Source organism: Mus caroli, chromosome 5 (genome assembly GCF_900094665.2).
Source record: "Mus caroli chromosome 5, CAROLI_EIJ_v1.1, whole genome shotgun sequence".
NCBI lineage: Eukaryota > Metazoa > Chordata > Mammalia > Rodentia > Muridae > Mus > Mus caroli.
Window position 1 is genome coordinate 99,859,758 of NC_034574.1, and position 13,745 is coordinate 99,873,502.

The 13,745-nt window shown below is 42.0% G+C and overlaps 1 protein-coding gene across 4 annotated transcripts in view; it reads left to right on the forward strand.

Annotated features, from left to right (window-relative positions):
- The first annotated feature begins 1,861 nt into the window (after positions 1-1,861).
- Cdc7 (cell division cycle 7) overlaps positions 1,862-13,745 on the forward strand; it is a 19,994-nt gene continuing 8,110 nt past the window's right edge. Inside the window, exons 1-9 of one of the 4 annotated variants that reach the window (XM_021162440.2) lie at positions 1,862-1,965; positions 2,464-2,645; positions 6,187-6,270; positions 6,489-6,624; positions 10,065-10,158; positions 10,243-10,385; positions 11,123-11,366; positions 11,949-12,044; positions 12,837-13,012. In XM_021162440.2, coding sequence (XP_021018099.1) covers positions 2,549-2,645; positions 6,187-6,270; positions 6,489-6,624; positions 10,065-10,158; positions 10,243-10,385; positions 11,123-11,366; positions 11,949-12,044; positions 12,837-13,012 — 1,070 coding nt within the window. In that variant the 5' untranslated portion in view covers positions 1,862-1,965; positions 2,464-2,548. Of the gene's footprint in view, positions 1,966-2,075; positions 2,365-2,463; positions 2,646-6,186; positions 6,271-6,488; positions 6,625-10,064; positions 10,159-10,242; positions 10,386-11,122; positions 11,367-11,948; positions 12,045-12,836; positions 13,013-13,745 lie in introns of those variants that run through there. The other 3 variants (XM_029476900.1, XM_029476898.1, XM_029476899.1) reach the window with 3 other exon arrangements.

A 13,745-nucleotide genomic window follows, 5' to 3' on the forward strand; every position in this document is an offset into this window, starting at 1 on the left:
TATTTACATCGATGTTCGGCTTCCATGGAGGTCTGCCAGGTCACCTGGAACTGGAGTTACAGACAGTTGTGAGCTGCCATGTGGGTGCTGGGACTTAAACCTCAGTCCTTTGGAAGAGCAGCCCATGCTCTGAACGATTAAACCATGTTTTCAGCCCCGCAGCCATGCTTTTAACAAGGACAAGAGTATGGGGGCTAATCTTGGTTCTCAGCTTAGCTGCATCTGGAATTAACTGACACTCAAGCATGTGGGCCTTCCTATAAGGGATTTTTCTAGGTTTGTTTGTTTGAGGTGCAAGATCCACTGTAAATCCCGATCATCTGAGATGAGAAGGTCCACCGTGAATCTAGGCCACCTGTGGCAGCCCACACAGTCGGAAGAGAAGGAAGTTTTGCTCTTTGCCTGCTCCCCTCACTTTCGCTGGCAAGTCCATTTACCCTGATGCTGAGGTGTCATTGGTGTTGGAACCACTCCTTTGGAAATCCAAAACTGAAGGCCAGAAGCTCTCTAGGAATTTCCTGGGACACCAGCGGCAGATTGGAACTACTGAGACATCGAGCAAAGATACCAGATCCTTTGCCTTTCCATTGTTGGACAACCTGGACCACAGCATGCATGCCACTCTGATAAATAGCACATACACATATATACACATTCACATAAATACATACATTCACACATATGCATATTCATTCTGTCAATTCTGTTCCTTAAAGAACCCTGACTAATAAAATCAGCATAGAGTTTTGTCATATTTTCTCCATCTGTGCCTTGTGGAAGATCATGAGGTAAATGTATTTTTCATGGGCAACAGGTAAATTGGGGCTTTCTTGTAAAAAAAAAAGAAGAAGAAGAACTATCAGAAAACACTACTTATAATTCTTCACTATTAATGCTAAAGTAAAAAAAAATATTTGTGGCCTTTCACTGTATTAACTAATCTAATGAATGGTAATAATACTAACTCCTTAGAAATTGTTTTACTATGTATATATTTACACACACACATACACCTGTATACCATGTAAACAGATTGTAGCATGAAAATCACAGTTATATTCCAGGAGCTAGTAAAAATTATTGATTGAATAAACATGCCTACAGCCTATAGCTGGACAGTCTCTCTGTTCTGGGCTAGGCTGCTCTAGTGGAGGTGGACTGTCGTCTAAGAATGTCAGAGCTGGTGTGGTCAAGTTCTGGCTATGGCATGACTCCCGGTAGTGGGGTTACCTGAACAAGGCGGGCCAAAATTCCAGCCTAGAAGGGGTAGGGAATTTCCTGGCCCAATCCCTTATTGTGGCCCTGGCAGAGCGTAGTTGCCAGGCCAGGAGGGATCATTCTTTTTGGAGATGCAACCGGTGTTAAGAGTGCCATGCATAATCCAGTGGATCACTCCACACCCATGCAATATAGACTTAGTGGGTTATTAAAAGACGCGAAATTGGGATAGCTTTTTGACTGCCTTATTCACCACCGTTATTAGCTCAGTCCCTAAAAACTGGTTTATATCACAACTAAATATATGATCAACATACATTGCAGCTCGTCTCTACTGTAAGATCCTCAAGAACCAGCGCTTAAACTTTTTGTTTTTCGTTGAGAAAAGTAAAACCGGACTCAACCAAGTGCCTTTTACCCGAGAAGTGTCCAGCGTGTTGAGACCACAGTGTGAGGCCGAGAGAGAACGCTAAGGACCGGGCGAGCGGGACGAGGAATCCCCGGCGCCTTTTTAGTCCTGGGGCTCCCTAGCTTAGCAAAGGACCACTGAGCCCTCTCTCAGGCACTCTTCTTTTCCGACCGCCCCGCCTTGAAAAACCACGCCTCTTGCGCAGGCGCCAGGGGCTTCGGAATGCGCATGAGCAATTCAAAGCAGCGCGGGAAGAATCGCGCATGCGCGCCTGGCGGCCCGGCTCAGTGGGACGCTCCTGAGGGAAGCGACCGCGGATGTCCTAACTTCTGTGAACCGTGAGTTTCTGACAGTTTTTCCCCCTGCCGTGGACGGCGAGGGACTGGGGACGAGTTCTTGATCGTGACTTAGGTCGTGTCGCCCTGCGAGCATCCCGCGGCGGGAAGAGGTGCGCCTGCGCACTGAGCTTCTCGTTGGCGCTGGCGGACAGTCCGCCCTACGCGCTCGCCCAGGGCGGCCCATTAGTTCATCCTTCCGTTGGCACCCTGCTGCCCTCGGTCGGCTCCAGTCGAGTGGAGTGTCACGCGAGCGACTTCCTCCCGGGCAAACCGCAGTCCTTCCCCCGCAGCCTCCCGGGGATCCCTAGCCGGCTGCAGCCCGCTCCACCTGTCCCCCGCGGGAGTGCTCGCCGCAGGCCAGTGGCAGCGACGCCGCCCCGGCTGGGATTTGGACATATGGTGCGCGTTTTAGTGCTACCTCCTGAAGGGCAGGTGGTTTGGTGCGTGCCTGCTTGGGTGAGCTACTTCGCCCTTCTCACCGTGTTGTGATTTTCACAGCTGCTGCTCTCGCTTGTGCACATGACCCCGTAGCCCGCTCTTTGCGTCCCAGTCGTGCGCAGTGGAAACCTCTTTGGGGATTCAGATGGAGGAGCCAATGGCGATTTCTTCCCTTCGTGGCAATGACAGGTGTCCGGCTGATGACTCTTTAAAAAAATATGAGCAGAGTGTTAAACTTTCAGGTATGTGCTCAATGCCACGGTTGCACGGTTCTGAAGCCGCACGGGCAGCCAGTCTGCATCTTCTAATTCGAGGAAAGGGGAAAGAAGAAATGTAATTAAATTACACTCCCAGAAATAAACAGAAAAACCACACACACCTGACTCGTAAACTGAGTTGTATGTTTAAATTTTACATGTCAACATAATATCATGAAATCTAGATTTAGGATTGGATCGCATTTTAAGAGGATTGGAATCCAGCTTTCGTTTTAGAGGACGTGGGTTAGGTCCAAATATTAGTGGCTTTTTAGGAAAGCATGTTTGTTGACACCTGACTTTTCTTCCAGACCCACTGTAGCCTTACTGTGTAAAGTTTGGTTTTAGGAATTGGTGGGGAAGAGATTAAGGATTCATAAACAAAATTCACAGGCAGAAACAAGTGGAATGTTTGTAACTGATACTTTTTTCTTCGTAAAGTGGAATGTAGCTCTGCCACAGACTCTAGTTTTAGAAGGTGGCTGAAAAGTCCCATATTGTGTACTTTCAGCAGGACATAGTGGTAAACATCTGTAAACCCAAGGGGAGGTGGGGGATCAGGAGTTCAACCCTGCCTCAGCCCCACCCCAAGAAACACTGTGCACAGTGCCCATGTGGTAGTGTTCACTTAACATACATGTTTGTAAACAAAATTCCAGTTGACTGTATTCTTTCCTAAAAGCTAGCCATCATCTTTGTCCTAAGAAAATTTAGGCTTATCCAAAAAGATACTAATTTTGACTTTTAATTTATGATACACAATTTATATACCCCCCAAAGCTTTAGCCCCATTTAAAAAAGCATAACATCACATATTTTTGAATTCTGGCTAAAACCAAACTGTCCGTTGTTGTTAGAACAATGGTCCTCTTCCTGGTGATGAACAACACAGTTACATCAGAACTTAAAAACTCGGGAGTCCCCTTCCCCCTTCCCCGTGCTCCCCCTGGGTGCAGTCCTCCCACTCTCCCGGCTTGCTTGTACTGTGTATGCTGCTGCTGCTTGTCCTGGTTGGTGTCCTCCTATGCCGTTAGATTCATCTCGAAACACTGCTGTTACCTGGTTTTCCTTTTTAATTTTTTTAAAACAATAGCCTGTTTTTCAGTGTGGCTTTTCTTTTTAATTAAGACGTACACATACAGTGCAGGCATTCAGTGTTCCATATTCAGTTTGACTTCTGGTGCACATTGTTCATTAACTAAAGGGGTCACACGTGCATGAATCTGATCTAGTTCTAGAATTATTTTTAGGGGAATTCTCCTTTTTTAATATCTTGAAAATCTGGTGGACTAATAGGGTGAACTTTATTTGAAAAGTTTTGTAACTTTTATGGTATGCAACATAGGACATTGCAAGTGGTTCCCATAATAATTTTTAAAGCATGCTGAACTCTTATCCATGGGATTCTTTAATGTGATTTTTAAAAAATATATCTATTTATTTTATGTATATGAGTACACTGTTGCTGTCTTCAGACATACCAGAAGAGGGCATCATCGATGCCATTACAAGATGTTTGTGAGCCACCATGTGGTTTTGGGAACTGAACTTGGGATCTCTGGAAGAGCAGTCAGTGCTCTTAGCAGCTGAGCCATCTCTCCAGCCCCTAATGTGACTCGCTGTGTTAGAAACATAACTTCAGTAAAGACTAACACTGATGAGGCCTGGACGTATTGTACATCAGATTGTGAAACCATTGTGTCCTTAGGCTTTATCTAACTCCTTATTGAAGTTTTGCTGCTGTTGTTAGTTTGGGGGGGGGGGTGTGTGGAACATTTTGTCTATCTTTGCATACGTAGAACCAAAGAGGACTCAGCACACAATAGGGGCTTGATATAAATAAATAATATAAAATAAATACTTGGTGTAGCAGATGAATAGCAAAGCCCTTTGTTTAGTAGTATTGTTGATTCATGTTTATTGAAGAAAATTTGGGAAATTTTGAAAGCCAAAGTATTTTTCACTGTTTAGAGTCACAGGATTTTCCCTGTCCAATTACATGTAAAATAGTATTGTGTATGTATATGTCTGTATGTCTCTGTGTGTGTGTGTTTGTGTTTATGTTTGTGTATTTGTCTGTGGTGTGTGTGTGTGTGACTCTGTGTCTATGTAAATAGAACACTCACACACATAGACATTCGTGTAGAGGCCAGAGGACAATCTTGTGTATCATTCCTCAGGTACTCCTCACCTTTCTGACTTTTTGGCCTAGAGCTCACCCGTTTAGCTAAGCTGGCTGGCAAGTGTGTCCCAGAGATCTGCCTGTCCGCTGCTGGGGCACTGGGATCACAGTGTGTACCATCATGCCTGGCTTTTTAAAATGGGTTTTGGGATCAGACTCAGATCCTTGTGCTTTCAGGGCAAGCATTTAACAACAGAGCCATCTTCCCAGCCTTAGGATACATATTTTAAAAACTAACTTGGGATCATAATCAACTTACTTCTAATGTTTCCCATCAGCAGTAGGAATTAGATTCAGAGTTTTGTATTGTTAGGCAAGTACCCCACCACTAAGCAATACCCCCAGCTTCTTTGATCTGTGTTTTGCTTGGTATACTGTCTTGAAAATTTCTTGTGTACTTAACTACTCTACAGCTCAATTTGAATTCCATTGCTTAATAGCTGAAGATTCTTCTGTGGTTCTTTTCTTGAATCAGTAGTTTATTAGATTTTATGTTACTGCCTCTACTTATTCTAGCTATGCATACTTTTATATTTATTTAGAATTAGTGGTTTTTCTGGGGTTTGAGATAGAGTATGCTGTTAACTTTGGGAATATATTAAATGACTTTTCCCCTCAATTTAGAGAACCTTAGAAGACTTGTTCTGAGGATAGACTGACCATTCTGTGTGTAAAAATTTCCTAGCCTGTGGGATTTCTGTCTCTGCTGAAGGGAGTTGATTTCAGGATTATCGCACGGTGCCCTGAGTATGCCATCTAGTGATCACAAGCACCACCTGTCTCGCCCAGCTTTAGTCCTTTTTGCTTTAAACTTAGCATTTTCATCTTAAAGGCCAGATATATACTGACTGTATCTTAGTGTGTACCTTTAGCACAGTACAGTTTCCGTGTTTAATTTTTCTGGCTTTTTTTTCCTGCTAGTTAAAATTTTGTGACTAGCAATTTCTTAGCAATTCTTGTCTTTTTTTTGTTTTGTTTTGTTTTTGTTTTTTATTTTTGTTTTTCGAGACAAGGTTTCTCTGTATAGCCCTGGCTGTCCTGGTACTCACTTTATAGACCAGGCTGGCCTTGAACTCAGAAATCCGCCTGCCTCTGCCTCCCAAGTGCTCGGATTAAGGCATGTGCCACCACTGCCTGGCTTTCTTAGCAATTCTTACGGAGTTTTGATGTTTATCATTGTGGTTTTTTAACCTAAGAAATTATAAGCTCGGTATTTGGGAGGCAGAGGTGGGTGATCATAAGCCCTGGCCAGCTTGGGCCGTAAAAAGACCCTGACCCAAGCCAACATGAACAACAAAACCCTGACTGTATCTCATTAGTTCTAACTTCTAACTTCCTCCATAGGTATTAAAAGAGATATTGAGGAGCTTTGTGAAGCTGTACCACAACTAGTCAATGTGTTCAAAATTAAGGACAAAATTGGAGAAGGTAAGTTAAGGGTGTGTTCCACTATTGTTAAACTGTTGAAACCATAATAGTGGTAATAACTGTGGTAACAAGTTTTCTCCTCCTTTCAACAGAATGAAAGTAATAAATATTTAGGATAAAATAGTCACAACTTAGTATATCACAGTTTCTTAACAGAATTGTCTTTATTAGCATTTTTTTAAGCCTAATGTTGGAATATTTACTTGATTGCTTCATAGGCACCTTCAGCTCTGTTTATTTGGCCACAGCACAGTTGCAAGAAGGACATGAAGAGAAAATTGCGCTGAAACACTTAATTCCCACAAGTCATCCTGTGAGAATTGCAGCAGAGCTTCAGTGTCTGACAGTTGCAGGGTAGGCATTTAAAGGAGTTTCAATGGAATGGGCTCTGTGTGGTTTATAGTATTTACAGTAGCTTAACAGGAATGATGGTGAGCTTGTGCCTAAATTACAGTGTTCAGCTAATTGTTGCTCTTGGGTAATGCTTTGCCCTGTACCTCATGATGCTTAAATTGCTATTAATCCTTTCAGAGGAGATTTTTCTTGAGGCCCAGCCTGGCATCCCGTTCTTATTCCATGTATTTACAACCTTCCTTCCTGGTCAGTAGTCAGCCTTGGCTTATGGTCTGGGCTTGCTCTTAATGTGAAGAGCGATTTGATGCCTCAGTTCTGATAGTCTTGTCTCCTGTGTCTTAGAGCAGAGTCAATTTGGCATGTTTCCCCTGAGTTTCTCTCTGCTAGGTTAATCCTGTCGACTGTGAATATGGTGGCCTAGTCCTATGTTGAGTTGTCTCCTCTTCTGGTAGCACTATTGATCCTTTGCTCTCTTTAATGATCAAATTTCTTAAAAGTTACTCAGTGTGCCACTTACAGAGTATGATGGAGTGATTTTATACACACAGATAATGTATAATGATCAAATCAGAGTCACAAATAATTGTATCTCTATAAAGATTTATTTATCTCTTCTGTGTGTTTCAGTCCTTCACATGAAATACATTAATCAGTTGTTCTGAGCTCTAACCACTCTGCTGTGTGGCAGAACACTAGGCCTTGACGCTCTTAACTAGTGCATTTCCATAGCTGCCATCCAACCTCCTGTATCCCCTGCTCACTAGCCTGGCCTCTAGCCATCATATATTACTTTCCACTTCTATAAGGTCAGCTTTATTGGCATCCTCACATGAATAAGATCATGTGATATTTGTCTTTCTGTATATTGCCCCCATACATGGATGTGCACATACGCTACTTAATCTCCTTTCCCTGGCCAGAAAATAACAAATGTTCTCGTCTCCCTGTGTACAGAAGATACCACCATCTATCTCCTCCGTTGCTCAAGCCAGATATATATTATCATATCATTTCATCCAGACACGTATATATCATCCTCCAGACATATATCAATCCTCCTCTGCATCTTCATTCTACTCCTAAACTGTGCCTGTCATGAAGTATGTAAACATTCAAATCTGGCATGCCTCTAATCCCAAAACCTGGAAAGCCAAGGCAGGAGGATTGCCATGGGTTTTTAGACCAGGCTGAGCTATAGTGAGATTCAGAACCAAAAAAAAAACAAAACAACTCCTCACCACCACCACCCACGCCCCTTTTTTCCCTGCAAGTTGGTTTCCCACTTTGAAAGATGTCATTGTTAATGCGTTTTCAACTCGACAGGATCTAAAATCATCTAGAGACAAGGCTCCAGGCACACCTGTGAGGGATCATTTAGATTCTAGAATAAAGATAGTTTCTGAGACTTTGAGGATTATCTTGGTTAGGTTATTTGGTGTGGGAAGACCCATTTTAACTGGGCAGGATCATTCCCTGGAGGGATCCTGGACTGTATAACAGGAGAAAGCTTTCTACTCCCTAGTGTGGATGTGACGTGACCAGCTGCTCCAGAGCTGCAGCCTTGGTGCAACTGTCATAGTCAAGGTTTCTGTTCCTGCACAAACATCATGACCAAGAAGCAGTTGGGGAGGAAAGGGTTTATTCAGCTTACACTTCCATGCTGCTGTTCATCACCAAAGGAAGTCAGGACTGGAACTCAAGCAGGTCAGGGAGCAGGAGCTGATGCAGAGGCCATGGAGGGATGTTATTTACTGACCTGCTTAGCTTGTTTTCTTATAGAACCCAGGCCTACCAGCCACAATTGGCCCTCCCACCATTGATCACTAATTGAGAAAATGCCTTACAGCTGGATCTCATGGAGGCATTTCCTCAGTGGAGGCTCCTTTCTCTGTGATAACTTCAGTTGTGTCAAGTTGACACACAAACCAGCCAGTACAGGAACTGTGCACCAGAATAAATGGTTTCTCCTTAGGTTGCTTTGTTAGGGTTTTGTTTTGTTTTCCATTATGTGAACAGGAAAAGAAAAGGCATGAGGTGGTCGTAGTTTTAGATGCTTCCTTGCCTGGTTTTCCTACTTTCTGGATAACCACATTCCTTCCTTCACCATACATTTGTGATTTAGCAACTTCTGTGACGTTGGAGACATTTTTAGCCCCTTACCTCGTTTTCTTGTAAAAATATTGGAGGGTAACCTTTCCCATGAGGGGGTTGTGAGACTGGGGCTTGTTTGTTTGTTTGAATTGAAAAGTGTTTGCATGGAGTATATTCTGGTCATGGTTTCCTTCTCTCCAGTCCCTTCTAGGACTGTCCCATGCATCCCACTCCACACCCTTTCTCCCATTAGAAAGCAGAGAGGCAACAGAAGACCAGGTATGATGGCACACACCTTTAATCTCAGGAGTTGGGAATCAGAGGCAGGCAGATGTCTTGAGTTCTAGACCAAACTGGTATACAGTGAGTTCCAGAGCAGCCAGGACTACATTGAGAGACCCTGTCTCAAAAAAGAAAGAAAGGAAGGAAGGAAGGAAGGAAGACAGACCACAAGCAAAACACATAAAATACACACATACAGGGTCAGAAACCGTAGCACATAGGACAAAGACTAGTAAGACCAAAAAAGGGACCCCAAACAAAACAGTATGTGTCTACAAAAAATAAGTTGAGTCCTTCTTGTGTGTATGTGTGTGTGTGTGTGTTTTGGCCATCTATTGCTGGACATGGGGTCTACTTTTAAGGGTGGTCAATATACCTGGTGAGACTCCATTGGAAAAAACTAACTTTTCCTTTGCAAGCTAGTGTCAGTTGCAGGATAGTTTCTGTTTTAGAGGTGGGAGCCCATGTTTTACTCCCTTTTATTTCACAGTGCTGGGACCCCATCTGGCTTGAATTTTTTCATGCTGCCCCAGTTTCTGTGAGTTTATGCATGGTTCAGTCCTGTTGTATCTGGAAGACAGTTTCCTTGGAGTTATGTGTCTCCTCTGTCTCTTAAATCTTTGTGTTTTTCTTTGAGTTCTCTGGGCTCTGACAGGAGAGGTTTAGAGATATCCCATTTAGGACTGAGTGAGTCAGAATCTCTCAAGATTGAGTTTATTAATAGGTGTAAAATGCTTACCAAAGCTTGGCTGGTCAGAGATGGTCAATGAGTGTTACTTATTTCAAAATCTATTATTAGTCATATCTTATCTGCTAATAAGTATTGTTATCTGCAGATATCTCATGTTTGTGTTGTTATAGTAACCTTGTAACTGGTGCTATTTTAGTTTGAAAAATGTTATCTTTTACATGTCAGTTAAGTACTTATATTCATGAATGTGATTTTGCATTTTCTAGTAGTAAGTACATATATATTGCTAAAATAATTCTTTTTTTTTTTTTTTTAAGGCTTTAAGTTACAGTGTGTACAACCTTCCCTCTAAAATTCATTGTGCATTTTCTAATAGGGGGCAAGACAATGTCATGGGACTTAAGTACTGCTTCAGAAAAAATGATCATGTGGTTATTGCAATGCCGTATCTGGAACATGAATCTTTTTTGGTAGGTCTTAATAGTTTTGAACTTTAATCAGCTAAATGTTTAAATTGAAACAATTTTGTGACTTCATTCATAAATTTATTTTAGGACATTTTGAATTCTCTTTCCTTCCAAGAAGTTCGGGAATATATGTATAATCTTTTTGTAGCTTTGAAACGGATTCATCAGTTTGGTATTGTTCACCGTGATGTGAAGCCCAGCAATTTTTTATACAATAGACGTCTGAAAAAGTAAGTACAAAGAATCCCATAAACATTAGCAGTTGAATGCACGCTGTGGAGTCCATCTCTTAGACTGCAATGTTCACATTGTTTCTGTTCACATTTTTATTGTGATTGAGAGGAAATGGAATAGGAAAAAATAAAGTTATATCCGTAGTACGATGGCATCATGAGATGCACACTTAGACAGAAGGAACTTGGAGTGTCCTGTTCTGACTTGCCAGCCTTTGTTTCTGGGCTTTCTATTTTTGTTTTAATGAGAACGTTGGACAACACAACGCATTTTCTGTTTGAAAACCAAAGTTGTTATATGAGTATTTTTGTTGATTATATATGGAAGAGACCTTATAAGCTGAAAATAGTATTTATGTTATATAAGTATATCATACTTAGTGTGGTAAGGAGTTAAAAGTATCCCCTAGCACTTGTTGTTTAGTTAGAAATGTTTTACTGGTCATACCATCTTTCCCACTACTACAGAACAACCCAGGGTTGTGTCTTTTGTCTTTGCTGTGTCCTCTTCTGCCTCATCTCAGTGTAGGCCCAGACAGTGCTCGGCTTGTTGGTCAAGGACAGCCTTAGCTATTAAGTACTTGGGGATTTTTCTTTTATTTTTTTAAAGGAATATTATACATTCTTCAGTGTATAATGAATGAATTACAGTTTCTCAGTGTGATTTGACAGCATTATAATGTTATAAAGATTAAATCTCTCTAGGAGGGTAACATACGTGATTTGTTTCTAAGGTATGCCTTGGTGGACTTCGGTTTGGCCCAGGGAACACGTGACACAAAAATAGAGCTGCTCAAGTTTGTCCAGTCTGAAGCTCAGCAGGAAGATTGTTCACGAAACAAGTATCATGGAGTCATTGGACACAAGGGCCTGCTGAGTCGCCCGGCACCTAAAACTGTGGATCAGCAGTGTACCCCAAAAACTTCTGTCAAAAGATCCTACACACAAGTTCACATTAAGCAAGGAAAAGATGGAAAGGTTCTAGCTTTTACATTTTCAATAAGAATATTAGAACTATTGCCATCAGCCAACAGAGGGAGACCTAGTACTAGGATAGCACTGTGATTAAGACGCTTTTTACAAACCTACCTTACACATCTTACTTGGTTAGTTAATTAGAGTGTTACTGAATCAATTTCACTCGGTTTCAAACTAATTTTTTTACTTTGTCAGCTTATGGTTTGCAGTTATAGATTACACTATATGATAAAACAAACATTCTATGTTACAAAATTTAAGTTAATTGTATCCACTCTCTCTCTTTAAAAAGAGCATTATGATGGGGGAAATTCTAAAGTGTCTGTCTCCATTTTGGCTGCCCAGGAGAATGAAACCCCTGTGCTGTGCGGGTGGCCTTAGGAGTTTTTAGTATTGTGAGTGTGGCCTGTGGTGACGCCGTGTGGGTGCTGAGTTTTGCCGAGACTGTGTCTCCTTTCACAGTGTTTGGTGCCTAAGAATGTCTTGGCTGTCATGTAGTCTTTCAAAACTGTGGCAGAGGACAGCTGGCAGAAAGTGTTACAGATATAACCCTAATTCTCCTTGTTTCTGTTGGTATTGTAGGAGAGATCTGTAGGCCTTTCTGTCCAGCGCTCTGTTTTTGGAGAAAGAAATTTCAATATACACAGCTCCATTTCACATGAGAGCCCTGCAGAGAAAGTAAGTAATGCAGCTTCATAGCTCAGCTGTCAGTCAGCCACACAGACGGGCTCAGGGAACCAATCCACGAGGGGAGCGTGGATTAGTTAGGCTTTGGCAGAAGGTATTGCTGCTTCAAGCATTTACTCAAAAATTCAATCTTTAATCTTTTTCTGAACTCTTTTTGATGGAATTTTTTATTTTGATTCTCTATTGCTGTTTTTTCTCTATAGGAACATTTCAGAACAAGGCTAGACTTCACCATGTGAGCTCTCAGGACCTCACTGTTCCAACACACAGTCAGTAGTGTAAAGATTCCTGTAAAGTGCCTTCAGGCTGGATGGTTTTAAGTTGACTTAGGTACCTTGTGACAGCAGACTGGTGTAGGCAGTGTAAGTGCAGGTTACAATGTGACATGGAATCAGACCTTAGTGATTAGTAACTGTTAGTACTGTTAGAATGTTTCTCTAGTATATCGGGAAATGCTCAATAAACTGTTAAAGGTTTGCCAAGCTAATTAGTAAATTTTAATGTTATTTGACAGAAAACCTCAAAAAAGTCTATAAACTTTTTTTTTTTTTTGAGACACAGGGTTTTTCTACATAGCCTAGACTGTCGTCAAACTTGGAAGCCTCCTGCCTCAGCTTCCCTAGTTGTGCTGTTATTTACATGTACAGCCATGTCCAGAGGCCTTCAAATGTTTCCATAGACTTGCAATCCAGTGGCACTGCCAGCAGCTTTGACTGACACTCATGCTTCTTCTACCATGCTCTTTTGAAGGCATCGTGTTAAATGTCACAATTTCTTTTGTAGCTCATCAAGCAATCAAAGACTGTGGACATAATATCACGAAAGCTAGCAACAAAAAAGACGGCCATTTCTACAAAAGCTATGAACACCGTGATGAGGGAAACTGCCAGGTCCTGCCCGGCTGTCCTCACCTGCGACTGCTATGGATCAGATAGAGTCTGCAGTGTTTGCCTGTCGAGGTAACAAGTTCCTGTGGTGCTGGGGAGTCACAGCATGCAGCCAGACAAGATTAGCAATTGAAATAACTGTGGGATATTTATTGGTTTAGTGAGGGACAGGGAATAATGTGAGCCCTGTCACAGCAGTGCAGTGAGCAGATAGTTTGACCTGCCCTTCTTGGACGACACCACTTTCTCTGGAAATCACATTTGCTGAGTGCTGAGTGCAGCTGGGTGGGCAGACCGTGGAGACCTTTGTTTGCAGATGGCATTGTTTCTGTTGTCTGTAACCAGGACTAGGTGATGCTGCTTCTCTCAGCCTTAAGGTTCTCTTCGGGCTTTGTTTTTATAGATTCTTCCTGATTAATTCAGAGCTACACAGTACATCAGTAACTCAGAACTTCAAACAAAAGAGTTTTTATATGAATTCCCTTTGAGTTATATTTTTCTGTTATGGTTTTTATTATCTACCATCTGTTTTTATACTTGGAAATTGTGTTGAAATCTGTCTGGAACAAGGCCAGGGCATAAGGGTTAGGCCAGGGTGTGGGGGTTGGGGAATAAATGTTTATCGCATTAAGTTTTCATTGTTTATAAGAATTTTATTTATCCTTTAATCCCAGCACTCGGGAGGCAGAGGCAGGCGGATTTCTGAGTTCGAGGCCAGCCTGGTCTACAAAGTGAGTTCCAGGACAGCTGAGACTATACAGAGAAACCCTGTCTCGAAAAAACCAAAAAAAAAACAAAAAACAAA